The sequence below is a fragment of the Chanos chanos genome, chromosome 9 (assembly GCF_902362185.1).
Source record: "Chanos chanos chromosome 9, fChaCha1.1, whole genome shotgun sequence".
NCBI lineage: Eukaryota > Metazoa > Chordata > Actinopteri > Gonorynchiformes > Chanidae > Chanos > Chanos chanos.
In genome coordinates, this window is record NC_044503.1 from 13,468,090 (window position 1) to 13,481,685 (window position 13,596).

Sequence of the window (13,596 nt, forward strand, 5' to 3'; positions counted from 1 at the left end):
TTTACAGCACAGATCGTGTCGTACATATCCTCAGAGGCTGCATCAGCGAAGATATCGCATTTTCTGCCAGGATTGTGCAAGCACTCATCTCGCGAGATCTGAGAGTTCCTGGAGGGTAGCGGGGGCGCGCTCGGGAAGTGGCAAACCATCTTTGCGAGGACTACAACTGCCAAGAGAGACGGACTTAGGACGAAATTGAAACTCCTCTTCGGGTTCTAGTAACGAGTCACACAATTCCAAGTCATTTATTGCGCCTGGCATGAGTTAAGGGGAAGAGTTACTTTTTCTTTGCTATTTCGTCGCTTGCAGCATCGAGAATTGTTTACCACTTTGCAGGTAACTTAACAAGTCCGCGACCATAGCCGATCAAGGAAAAACAGAAGTTGAAACTTGCTCCGGGGCTTGCTCTGCAGGAATGTCGCAGAACGAAAGACCCACTTTCTATCGACAGGAGGTTAATAAGACCGTGTGGGAGGTACCAGAACGCTACCAGAACTTGTCTCCTGTCGGTTCGGGTGCTTATGGATCTGTATGGTAAATATTTTCCCATTTGTCCTCATAGGGCAGCACGGCGTGGCTCATTCATTCAGATGGGCCCGTGAAGAAGGACCCTGCATTCTGTAGACAGCTAACTCAGCTAGCTAACTTGGTTATTTGCAAGTCGAAGCAAGCACAAGATGAGTCGTTTCTAGTGGACAAAGTGGTCGGTGTTTTAAATATTCATGCGGGGATTAATGCTTTCGCGTTTCAAATGTTGTTTCAGTTTTCATTTTCCAGTATGACTTTTCTTGCGTGAAACAGATGTGGAGAACAGTAGGAAACCCAGCTAAAAGAATGTATTCAGCCCATGTAGGGCGTTTGTAACTCCTGTAACGCTGCTCCTTTGATTAACGTATCAAGCAGCTTATTTTAAGTAGGGACGGAAGCGCTGTATGATCGGGAGTTTGCGCTAAAATGAAATGGCTGTCATTTTGTGATTTCCTGTCTAATTAGTAACTAACTTTCTGTATTTGTCTTAACGCGTCTAGGGCATCTGTTCAACTATTACTTGGATGATGTCATGCAGTTTATAGTACTCACTGTGAGTCATAGCTGTAGAACAGGTTATTTCGTGCCGTTGCCAGTGATTCGCAGTTCTTGTCTTTGAGTGTTGACCTTCGAGGGTAATTATAATCTACGCGCAGTATTTACACACAGTAGATATATTCTGCCCATGTATCTTCCTCCTTATTGCAACCTGTGTGGATTTTTATACTTCCTCAAACTGTAGTGGCTTCAAAGTTTTGGAAGATGAACAATTTTTTGAAGTCTTCTGTAGAAGCTAAATTGCTTGTGTCTTTTTTACAGTGCATCTGGCTATATGGGCTGATATGGCATTGAAGTGTGTTTTATCAGAACAAATTCAGGGGTGTCCATAATTTGATCCCTTTAATGAAAATAGGCTTTCATTGTTTGAACATCACGGTCATTTGCTAAATTAGCTTCGTTTGTCTGTGTAAACAGATTATATTTTGTGCTCCAAAAAAGAATGTCGTCTGCACATTGCTAGGCAACGGTGTAACCTGGATTATATTTCAGAGGCCCTAATCATTATCACTGTGTAACTGAATCGCAGATGTACAGATTGGGTTCAGTGTGGGACATTATGCATCGCCAATTTAAACACTTAAGAGTCAGATTTACAAACATTACGAACTTACATTGACATTATAGACGCATGAAAAATTAATAGCATCAGTAACTGCTACATCACAAATATTCCGCCCAGCCACCAAATTTCTGATTTTTTTTCCACAGTAACTACGAGTCACATATCAGAAACGTTTAACTGGTCAGGTCTGTTCTGTTCTCAAACAATATAACACAAATTCCAGTATTTTTTGTAGGAGCAATTGTAGAACTTTATGGTGACATGACTTGAATGATCCCAGTGATTGGTGAAGAGGGCTGTGCTACAACAGAGTGAATATGAGTGAAATAGCCATGAAAATATATTCCCTGTCTATCTTTGTCAGTGATCATGTAATCTGTTAATTGCCCTGTTGTGACTGCCAAGCCACCTGGTTGTGACCCTTCTGTGTAGCTTACCTCTTTTCCTCTGCTCAACGGTTAACCTAGTTACCCTCAAAAATTTTTTTCCATTCTATTTTCATCACAGAGCCTAAAGTCTAATTTTTCTAGAACAGACTTTGAGGTCTTGATTCGGGGGGGGGGGGGGGGGGGAGACTACACTTTGCCTCTAACAAATGAAAACACCTGATATATCAGTCCAGCATATCTGTATATGACAGATTTGCATTGTGTGCAGTGAACACTCATATTGCACTGCCCATTACTTTGACAAAGCTGCATTTCCGCTGCCTTTACTTCCTTTGTAAATGTCAGCAATAGTCCCAGAGGAGAAGTGAGAATGCAGTGTGACCATGTATGACTGAGAGAAGCAGATTTAGGACAAGACGCTACACAGATTATGTTGAGTGGAAACAATTTGGTTTTCCCTGATGTGCATTCCTCCCATGAATTTATACCTCTCCCCTGGGTATGAATGCTATTAAATCAAAGTTTCAAAGTTAGTATCAAAGTTTACGAGACACGGTAGTGAGAGCGAGCAGTTTCCTCATATGATGTCAATGCTTTCCCGTAATGTCACTGGATTGTTCTTTTTTTTTTTCTTCTTTTTTAAACACGCTTTCACAACAACTTCTGTCAATTTATTTAGCGAAAGAGTCACAAGTTTGGATGCGTTTTTAACGCGTGAATATTTTTAAATGTGTCTTTCAGCTCGGCATACGATGTGAAGACCGACTTAAAAGTGGCTGTGAAGAAGCTTTCAAGACCGTTCCAGTCCATCATTCACGCAAAGAGAACATACAGAGAACTGCGGCTTCTTAAACACATGAAACATGAGAACGTAAGTCCAGAGGCCAAGTTTACTACGCAGAACTGTGCAGAGTACTTAAAAAAAAAATAAAATAGAAAAACACAAAATAAAAAGCAAGTTAATAATGACATACGAGCTCTGGTTTACGTCACAAGAAATATGGACGCTTTCATCTTCCTCTTTCACTTGAAGTTCTCGGCTAATGCAGTTAATTGCGTAATAATTGAGAAGCATGCCTGAAAAACAATCACGGCCCCGCCCCGCCCAGTGTGTTCTGCAGTTATGTAATTTTCTTTGTGAGAGCTGCTGCAAATAATCTCTTAATGATGAGTAAGCGTGACTCTGTGTTTTTTAGGTTATTGGCCTACTGGATGTTTTCACACCTGCCACAAGTCTGGAGGAGTTTAATGACGTGTGAGTTCATTCTTTCTGCTCTGCCTGTCTCTCGCTCTGAGCTTTACACAGCTAGCCCTGTTATGGAATAGCTGCATGGTGAAATGTTCTTCATTAGCTCCTGTGCTGTCAAGAGATTGGCTCTTTCCGTCTTGCGCGCTTGAGGATTACAGTAACTTTTGCCGCGTCTAGAGCGGACAAGAGCGAGTGGTCCAATACAACTAGTGCTTTGCGTGATTTAAAATTTGATGACGGGGGAGGCACCTTGCTGCCCTCGTTTGAAGTCACTGATTAATCATATATAGACGCACGGATCATTAGACCATTGATAGACCATTGCAGTTTGTGCTTACGATCCTTGACAGTTGTGTAAGGGAAATTACCCGAAATTCTTTCAAGTTTCTGTGGTTAAATGAAGAAAGACAGTGATTTCACAAAAAAAGCAATCTAATAGGCATGAATTACCCATATAACTTGAGTTGCGTTTAAAGATTACCAGTACCACCAGTACCAATGTTTTGGGGCTTTATACTGACTTTACTTTTATGTCAGAGGCGATGCTTTGACTTATGTGTGTATGTGTGTGTGTCTGTCTGTCTGTCTGTCTGTCTTTGTGATTCTGAAGTGATTCCTATTCACGGAACGCGTTGTTTTTTAAACTTCCGTGATTTTCACTGTATTCCGAGTGTGTTGTTGATAATGATGCAGATTTTAGACCTCTATGAGTGTATGATTGTGTGTGTTAAGGTTACGATGTCAAAAATGACTGGAAATGAGGCTAGTTTATTTACTTCATTACCTGTTAACTTGAAGCTTTGAGATGTTTTGACATCTCAATAATTCTCTGTGCTCTATTTTTGTCTCAGTACTTTTGCTTTTGCATTTCCTGTTTGTCCCTCATAGTGAAATGCTCCTCATTTGAAATGCATGATCAGTTATTGTTTGAACAAGGAAAGAATAGGTGAGTGTAAGGCAATGAAGAGGTGTATTTATTTATGTATTTTTTTTTAGCCTGTTGGCCCAATAGGGGCATTACACTCCTCCTTCTCCTCTGCCCTGTGTTTGCTCTCCGTGACTGGGCCCAGCAGGCTCGGGTTGCCTCAGTGTCCCAGATTAACACCTTCCAGAGGTCAAATGCCAAATGAGGCCATGGCCACTCTTTAAAGTCAAGGGTAGGAGAGCGGGAGCTCGCCAGACCCTCCTGTAGCGCCAGCAGGCTCTTCCCAGAAGAAACGTGAGCCTCACACGAGGAGCCGCGGGGCCGCCGGCGAACGCCAAGCTATTTGTGTGGGAGGCCTTTGTCACAGGGAGGGGACTCTGTCTAGGAGCGAGCTTGGACTTAGCAGAGCAGCCTCACTGTCTTTTAGCTAGTGTTTTGTCCCCTGCCAAAAATACGGCACAACTCATCCTGTTGGATCAAGAGCAGTCACAAATCCACCCCACCCCACCCCCCTGCCCCCCTCCGCAACACACAGTGTCTCTAATGGAATATGGTGTGAGCTTAGTGGAAAAACAACAAACGCGAGTAGTCCTATAAATACTTTATCTCCAGGCTGTGTGATTCCAGCAGCTTGCACAGCCCCTATGTTTGTGTACTGTAAGTTCATCATCTCTGGTGTGTTGCACACACACGCACACACACACACACTCTCACACACATGTGCAGAGAGGGAAGCAAGCAGCAGCCAGAGGCTTAAGCAGGGTTTATTTTAAGCTGTGCTCCGTGGAACACCAGAGGAAACCTCCCCAGCAGCTTCCACGGAGCTGCCCAACGTCTCCTCGGTGCGTGTTTAGACGCCCGAACAGGCACCCGTCGGCCTCCGAAGTGTTAAACGCAGCCCTGGGTTAGTGTGAGACAGTTAGACTGGGTCTGAGCTACACTTACTATGTTGGCTTTGGTCATTCAGAGTAACCGTGCTGGTGGTGCTTTCACTGTTGTGGAGTTTCCTGCCTGCTGTGTCTGAGTGGGCGGTGTAAGACTGTCGGCCAAGCCAGGGTGAGCTGACTCATGCTTTTGCAGGAAAACATTCCCACCACAAAAGCTACACGGGGTCTTTAAACCAGTAATCACCAGGACGGAGGTCTGTAGTCAGCAGACATAGACGTAAAACTTTTCTTTAAATACATCGTTTTTGTTGTTCTGTGGAAAGAAACAAGTCTTTTTTTCCATCTCCGAGAGGGAAACTCTGATGGCTTTCTTCAAAAACTATCTGTCTGCCGGTCTGTTTAGGTTGAGCTCCCGTGGCTTTGAGTTGCAGAGTTAATTAGGTCAGTGAAAATATTGACAGAAGCATTTGTTGAAGACCCTATGTTTCATAACGATGACATAACAATGATGTTAATGAGTAGCTCCTTATGACTGAAACCCTCACTGATAACTGGCGGCACGAAAAGAGCAGTAATGTAGGAAGAGATACCAAAATTACAAAGATCACAAGAACCGCCGAGGTGCAGGCAGTTCCACTTTACCTAAATGAATGCATACATCTGTTCTGCAAAATCCAAGCCATGTCATCGCATCCTTGTCATTGGACGAGAGGCGACGGTCCTCTACATTGTTCTCACACATTGGTTAACTTGGTCACATTGCCCCAGCTTGCCTATGGCCCATAGAACTCTTCATCTGCTCGCAAGTTGGCCGCAGATGTCATGGAATGATCACGCTTTCAGTATGTTTGAATGCTGTTTTCAAACAGCTAAATTCGTTCTGAAGGGTGTATGTTTGATGTGGTTACATGCGAAACCGTGTTGAAAATAAATTTGAAAATACATTGCTACAGCAGGGTCAATCCATTTGCTTTTATGCTGACATACTTGAAGCATAAAACGATTACTTCTTTTGAGTGTGCTATGTGGAAAAGTTTATACATAGTTAATAATGCTCAATAATTGCGATGAAATACTTCTCTAATAGAGCCAAGAGCAGTCACCGGAAACCGCATCCTAATGACGGCATAAAATCATCTGGTGAAACTCTGACTAAAACTAGACTGCAGTTAAAATGAATTTCCACTGAGAAAAACTTGACCTTAACTAAGGTAGAATAAATGACTAAAATGTGACTAAAACTAATTACAGTTTTTACAAAAAGACTAATACTAAGGCTAAATTTCAAATTGCCTCCAAAATGAACACTGTTGACTGATAATGGAAAGGTGACAGGTGTGTGTGATCTCTGTGTTTTGATTGGCAGGTATCTGGTGACTCATTTGATGGGAGCTGACCTCAACAACATTGTCAAATGCCAGAAGCTGACAGATGATCATGTGCAATTCCTTATCTACCAGATTCTCAGAGGGCTAAAGGTGCACACAACGCTTTTACAGGCCTAGATTCAAATCACGAACCTGTAATTTAGTCTAAGATTGACCTCAGACTGTTATGGTAGTCTGCGGCTTTAAAAAGATGGAAAAAAAAAAACGCTGATTGATTCAGTGGCATTTGTGCTTTTTCACTGCCTTAGAGACAAAGTTAATGAGAGAAGCATTTTAAAGAATCTATTCGATAGGTTAGGTTTTCCATTAGCAGAGAGTAGTTTTAGTTCTGAGAACCTCTACAAGATGTGAAAGTGCCGTTTGTTCCATTTTTAACGTTTTGACCACATTGTCGTCCTGACTCATTTTACTTTCTGTCCTTCTGTTCTCTCATCTCTCTGCAGTACATCCATTCAGCAGATATCATACACAGAGTAAGTTATTAATAGTAATCAACGTGAATGTGTATCCAGATAAAGTGAGGAGGAAATTAAGCAGTGTCGCTGAGTATGAATCAGCTTGGTTTTTTTTTTTTTGGTTTTCTTGGAGGGGGGGGGGGTGGTTTATGGTTATAACCACATGGTGTGGCCAGGCCAGCAGCCTGTGCAAACACTGTAAAAATGAATTGTCTTTGTTTTGTCTAATGAATCATAGTCCTGAGGCAGTGACCCTTATCTGTTCTTTTATCTCACACAAGTTCAAACTAAACAACAGAATAATTGATTAATGCTTAAAATGGGATAAAATATCAGCTTCTTTATCAAATATGCAATAACAACTTGTACTCTTTAAATCGTTTAATTGATACAAAACAACTCACTAATGCATTCAAACTCACTCTTATCCTACCTTTCAGGATTTGAAGCCTAGTAATTTGGCCGTGAATGAAGACTGTGAACTGAAAGTGAGTCGGGTTTTTGTTTGTCGTGGGATTCATGGGATGGTAGTTAGACAGAACTGATGTTCTTTCAATCTCAAATCACGTCTGACACGCCCCTGCAGATCCTAGACTTTGGTCTGGCCCGGCACACCGACGACGAGATGACCGGATACGTAGCGACCCGGTGGTACCGTGCTCCAGAAATCATGCTTAACTGGATGCACTACAACATGACAGGTTGGACTTTCCTTTGGCTCTGGCTTTTGTGCAGGCAGGCAGTGAAAAACAGTGTCCTTTCTGAACGGCCCAACTTGACATCACTGCCAAGTAGTCCTCTAGCACTGGATGTACTGTTCATTTGGAAACAGATCAGAAAGATTTTAACTCTTGACCTTAAATTTCCCTGGGGGGTCCTAATTGAGTAACTGGACATGTGTTCTAATGCTCGCCTGTTGTTTTTTTGTGTAGTTGACATTTGGTCTGTTGGCTGCATTATGGCTGAGCTGCTCACTGGGAGGACCCTATTCCCAGGCACTGACCGTATCCTTTGACATCTGTTTCCTCCTTGTCATCAGGACACACACACACACACACATCTGGCATTATCTGCAGAGTCCTCATTTTGCTAACTGTAGCTTGAGCTTGCTGTAGTTTGCCTCTGCTGCCAGCTTGCAGTAGAATTTCTCCATGATGATGTTTTTTTTTTTTTTTTCTCTCTGAGCCAGTAACACTTTTCTAGCAGGCTCTTACCAAAGATCCTGGAATGTTCTCTCTATTGAAATACTGTGTCTTTATTTACAGGTGCTTTTGCTGAAAGCAGAAAATGGTAGAGCTAAACTCCCTTTTTCTGGCTGGTTTCACTTCCTCTTTCTTGACTCCACTTGTCCCACCTCATTGCTTCTGGCCATGGGGCAATTGTGCTAATGAGGAAATGCTGTCTACAGTTGTGAAAAAAGCCAGTAGCAATAGTCCTGCATGAAATGTCAAACTATCTCACTTTCACCCCTTCTATTCTTTTTTCCACCCCTCTCTCTCACATACTAAACCTCCTCTACATCTATCTCCTTCAACAGACTGTCTCTCATTCTTTTTCTTCTGTTCGTAGCATTACAGGGGGCTTAACGTTGACTCTCGGCTATTGGTGGGATATTGGCTCCACTCTTCTCATGCTTAAAATACTAGCCTGGGTGTTTTCCTCCCTCTGTCTGAGTCACTGGCTCATTCACATTCTGTCGGAGGAGCACACCTGCGGGACATTTCTGATCTTGTTGGGTTTTTTTTTTTTCCCCCTGCTTTGAGAATGTTAAAACTTCAGCTCGTTTTGAACTGCCAGCCCCTCCAGTGCAATCTGTGACTGGCAGCTACGCTAAGCTGCTCACAGGCTTGCCTTGTTTCTTCAACCAACAGCATGCTCAAAACTGACTTATAAAGTAGTGCCACTGACTCGTCACTGTCCCAATCCATTTGCTGCTGCTAAACCATTTATGCGTCAAAGTGGGATTACTTAAAAAGTGCAATAAATGTTGTGTTTTTAACCATGCGCCCTGTGTTTATGGGATAAATTGAGGTGAGAGATAACAGCCTTTTCTAAGCCGTGGTTGTGAATTTTGCCATGTTGAGCAGATCTGGTCTGGCTCTTTGTTTTTCCTTTATTGTTATTTGATAGACATCGATCAGTTGAAACTCATTATGCTGCTTGTGGGAACACCAGGGCCAGAGTTGTTGATGAAAATCTCTTCAGAATCTGTGAGTTTCACATTGCCAAGATGCCTTGTTTGCTGTTTTATCGAAAGGATTGATTTTTTTTTTTTGTTCTCTCTTTTTTTTTCTTTTTGTTTTGTTTTTGGAGACATTTAACTTAACCAGCAACTGCATTTTTTTCTCTTAGCATGTGGTTTGTCTTCTGATCTTTTTTTTTTCTTTTTAACTTTGAGAATCTGAAATCAACCACTAAAACAAAACAAAACAAAAAAAATCAACTTCTGGAACTGTTTTTGCTTTGCTTAATGCTAAGAAAATTCAAGTTGATGTCTGGGAATCCAGCTTGGGCCGTGTTGTATTCCTCTCTGGCTGATTGTGATATGAATTCCTTTCTTCTCGTCCCAGTGCACTTTGTGATCAAGGGCATTCTTCTCTGTGTCGTTTGTCCTTAATTTGCATGTCTAACTGCCTAACCTTTCTCACTTTTCCTCTCCCTTTCCTCTCCCCATTCCTCTTCCTCATGAATAGCAGACATACCCCCTCCCCTGCCCCGCCCCAACCCAAATACCCTGAAAAATTATACCTACACCTGCCTCTGAACACTGTAAATACATGTGGTTGAAGCCCCTTGACGTCTACCTCAAAGATATAAACCAGCTACAGCAGATAATGCGTCTAACAGGAACGCCGCCCGCCTCACTAATAAGCAGAATGCCTAGTCATGAGGTGAGCTTTCATTGGCCCACACCCATGCACATCAGCCAAGTTTTCTTTATGTCTGCAGCCCTATTCGTAGTTTAACTCTGTGTGTGAAATCCATACTCTTGTGGCCCAAGTCACCTTCTAGCGATCCTTATTACATTACAATGACTCAGCCCTATGCATTGTCATTGTCACCCAGTCAGCTGTTGTCATGAAAACCTGACCCAATTCGTCCAAATTGTTGAAGACTTTGATAACTGATCTGTTTGTCTGTTTGGGACCTAAATTGTAAAGAATTCCAAAGATCTCCTCTGGCTTTCACTCTTTCGTGTTGACTTTTCTGCATCTCTACATGATAATCCTGAATGTGGCTTCGTCTCAGTGCCTAATGCAAACACACGTGTCTCTCGTTGATTCAAAGCTCAGTTCTGTTGCCTGCACTTTACTGCATTAATTACAAATCACTGCTTGAGATCTGACAGTATTTTCTCTATCACAGTGTGTAACAATTGACAGTATGTGGTACAAAAGTGGAATTAGAATGGATTCTGCATTCATTCTTTTGTATTTCTGCATAAGCGTGTTTTTTTTCACTTTACGTAACAGTCTATTTCATAACAAAAAGCATAATGCCGTGGTTCCAACATTATCTTTGTATTTATCTATCTGTAAAGGATTACACCAATTATGACATCAGTTGTCATGAAAAAAAATGTTTTTCCTCTCTCAGCTTGATTTTGCCAACAAACCTCCCCTTTATGTTACTAATCCAGGGTGCTTAATCTGCTTAGTTTGAACTGTTTTAAAATGAGATGAGATTTGCCTCTTTGAATCGGTTTGGCCACTCAAATGTTATCATAACTCTGCCAGTCCCACTAACAAATACAGTTGCCCGTTTGTTATGTATGTTTGTCGCGACTTACAAACGACCCTGTCTTTGCCACCAGGCCAGGAATTACATCAACTCATTGCCACACATGCCAAAGAGGAATTTTGCTGACGTGTTCATTGGAGCCAATCCTCTGGGTGAGAGCTGACGAATAACAAATATTCATTCACCGCTGATCAGAGCAGATGAATGCATGTGATTAAAGAAAAAAAAAAGGGGGGGTGGGGGGCTCTGGGACTGTTGGATATGTGGTGGTTTCTCATGAATGTCCGTTGCTTGTAGCTGTGGACCTGTTAGAGAAGATGCTGGTTTTGGACACAGACAAGCGGATCACAGCAGCCGAAGCACTTGCGCACTCCTACTTTGCTCAGTACCACGACCCAGATGATGAGCCCGAGGCCGAACCCTACGACCAGAGCTTCGAGAGTCGCGAACTGCCCATCGAAGAGTGGAAACGTGAGTCGCGTATCTTGTCTGAGGAATGCTAGCACTGTAAAACTAAACTGCTAAGAAAGTGTCACGTGATGGGAAAATGAACTGTTACATTTTCTCTGTCCAGCGCTGCAGCGAGCAGTACAATTTAGTGTTTATAGAAAAACAGCTAGCTTGTTGGTAGCTTTGCATGTGTGAAAATGAGCAGTGAGTTTTGTCAATTTTGAAAATAACAGAGATTACTAGTGGGATACTCCACTAAGGAGTGGAGTACAGTGACGTTAGAGCTTCGGACTTGAATCCTGTTATATCTATGAAAATATCCGCTGCGCTATTTGTATGTTAACATTGCTGTGTCTGTTAAATGTACTTCAGAATTACATGTTTTTTTGTTTGTGTTTCTGCACAGGTCTGACCTATGAGGAAGTGGTCAGCTTTGAGCCTCCGGTTTTTGACGGGGACGAGATGGAATCATGATGTTTTGCCAGAGATGGGAACCGAACTCAAACCTGACGTCTCTCCTTTTTGCAGCATGCTGGTTTTCTGGACAAGGATTAAGAGTAGTCCTGAATTAAAAATACCTTTTTTTTTTTTTTTTTTTTTCAGTACAGGATTAAACTGAGTTTGGGCCTAACCTTAACCTCGTCAGGGGAACCAGCCTCCTTTTTTAATCTTACCGGACAGACAGTACAGTGGAAGTGCCTGCCAGTGTTTCTCTCTTTCACTCTCCGTTTGTATCTCTTTGTTCATTACTTCAGCGCCCATTCTTGGTTAGGAAAATATGAAAAGTAAGGAGTAAAATATGAGGGGGGAAAAGGGACAGATGCTTTTCAGTGACTTGATGTATTTCATGCACCTTTTATGAGGTTTATACTGTCCACATATTATACGTATGTCGAACCACTCATTTGTCCTTTTTATACTTAAAATAGCTTATTATTCTACTGAGTGTTTATATGAACAGACAAAGATATTCACATTTTGCTAATGTTTAAAGCATAGAAATGTCTGGAAATGCGTATAGCTGTGCTATTTTTCTTTTTTTGAATGAACAATATGAATCTAATGTATAGTATCTTGGAAGTTTTCTATTATTGGAAGCAATGCTAGACATTCATGTGTTTGTAGCTCACTTATTCACTCATTCTCTGTCAATCACGGCAATTAACCCTGTCTATCCAAAAATTTAAGCTATATCTGTGTGCTGATTTGTTATGGATGAGCAGGACTTTATCAGTGGTGTATTTCACACATAAATGAATACATTTCCTGTCTAGTGTATGCTAGCATACAAAATGTGGCAAACCTTCTCAGTCAGTGTCAATAGCGATGATTACATTTATTCATTTGGCTAACGCTCTTTTCCAGAATGACTCACAAATATAGTATGCTTTGTTAGGGGTCACATGCCTCTGGAGCATCCTTAGGGTTTAGTGCCTCGCACTGACTGTGAAGTGTCATGGCTTGAGGTCTCAATTCCCAACCTTGTGGCTATTAGTGCACTTTCCTGGAACACCAGCATGAGGCAAATGTTTCCTTGGCACAGTGATGTGGGCAGATTTTATGTAAATATCAGTTCTAGCTTTTAAATGTCATTGGTTGTCTATGGCTGTGCTGTGGCGTGTTGTTTCATGAATCTCTGTGTTAGTGTGTCTTTATGTGTGCGCGTGCGCACTATCTTGGGTCTGTGTGTATCAGAGAGAGAGTATGTGATGGGGGGGGGGGGGGGGGTGTTATATGTAGCTCTGTGTGTGTGTATATATGTTTGTACGTACGTATGTATGTATGTGAGTGTGTAAATGCCTCTTGAAAGTGTTCTGAGGAGCTGAGCTGTTTTTTTTTTGTTTTTTTTAACTGAAATACAGATATTATATGAATGTCAAAATATGAACCTAGAGTGAAATATTTATACACTGATGAGGTAGTATTTATAAACTGGAGTGACTGCAACTGTCTGCTTACTTTCCTATATCAATCTAGATTATATAGAATCAACACACCATTGTTTACTAAAAATAAAGACCATTATTTTTCAAAAAGTTCTCTTGCTTCTTGCTTTTGTTCCAACATCAGTATGAAAAAGTGGAAGTTTCCCATTGCTGTGGTAACAGGGGAAATGCTAAAATAATATTTACTGATGTGTATCGTTTATATTCCTTAGTCAGATAAAAAAGGCTGAACTATATTTTTTTTGTACTTCTGCTTATCCAGTAAAGAGTAGCCACTAGATGGAAGTATACCCTTTATGTTTTGATTCTAAACAAATGTAGAAGGATGTTTAGATAAACAATCCAGCCAGTCAAAGCTAGACTTTCTTGATCGGGGAGGTGCGTTGTCCATGGCAGTTGTTAACAAATAAGTAACAAATCAGTCCTACTACTGCCATCACGAATTACACTTTTTTTTACCAACCTGTTTGAAATTGATATCGGAATTCTAGTGTGCATTATGAAGCCGAGGTAAC

The 13,596-nt window shown here is 41.5% G+C and overlaps 1 protein-coding gene across 3 annotated transcripts; it reads left to right on the top strand.

The window, feature by feature from the left end:
* The first annotated feature begins 243 nt into the window (after window positions 1-243).
* Window positions 244-11,704, top strand: mapk14a (mitogen-activated protein kinase 14a). 3 transcript variants are annotated; one of them, XM_030785090.1, is made up of 12 exons: window positions 244-534; window positions 2,782-2,911; window positions 3,237-3,295; window positions 6,468-6,579; window positions 6,933-6,962; window positions 7,385-7,432; window positions 7,531-7,645; window positions 7,877-7,948; window positions 9,075-9,154; window positions 10,759-10,837; window positions 10,983-11,156; window positions 11,542-11,704. In XM_030785090.1, the coding sequence occupies exons 1-12, from the start codon at window positions 416-418 to the stop codon at window positions 11,607-11,609; spliced, it is 1,086 nt and encodes a 361-aa protein (XP_030640950.1). In that variant the 5' UTR covers window positions 244-415; the 3' UTR covers window positions 11,610-11,704. The 3 variants fall into 3 exon arrangements, with proteins under 3 accessions (XP_030640950.1, XP_030640951.1, XP_030640952.1); XM_030785091.1 differs by lacking the exon at window positions 9,075-9,154 and adding an exon at window positions 9,756-9,835; XM_030785092.1 differs by lacking the exons at window positions 6,933-6,962; window positions 9,075-9,154 and adding an exon at window positions 9,756-9,835.
* Window positions 11,705-13,596: the final 1,892 nt, after the last annotated feature.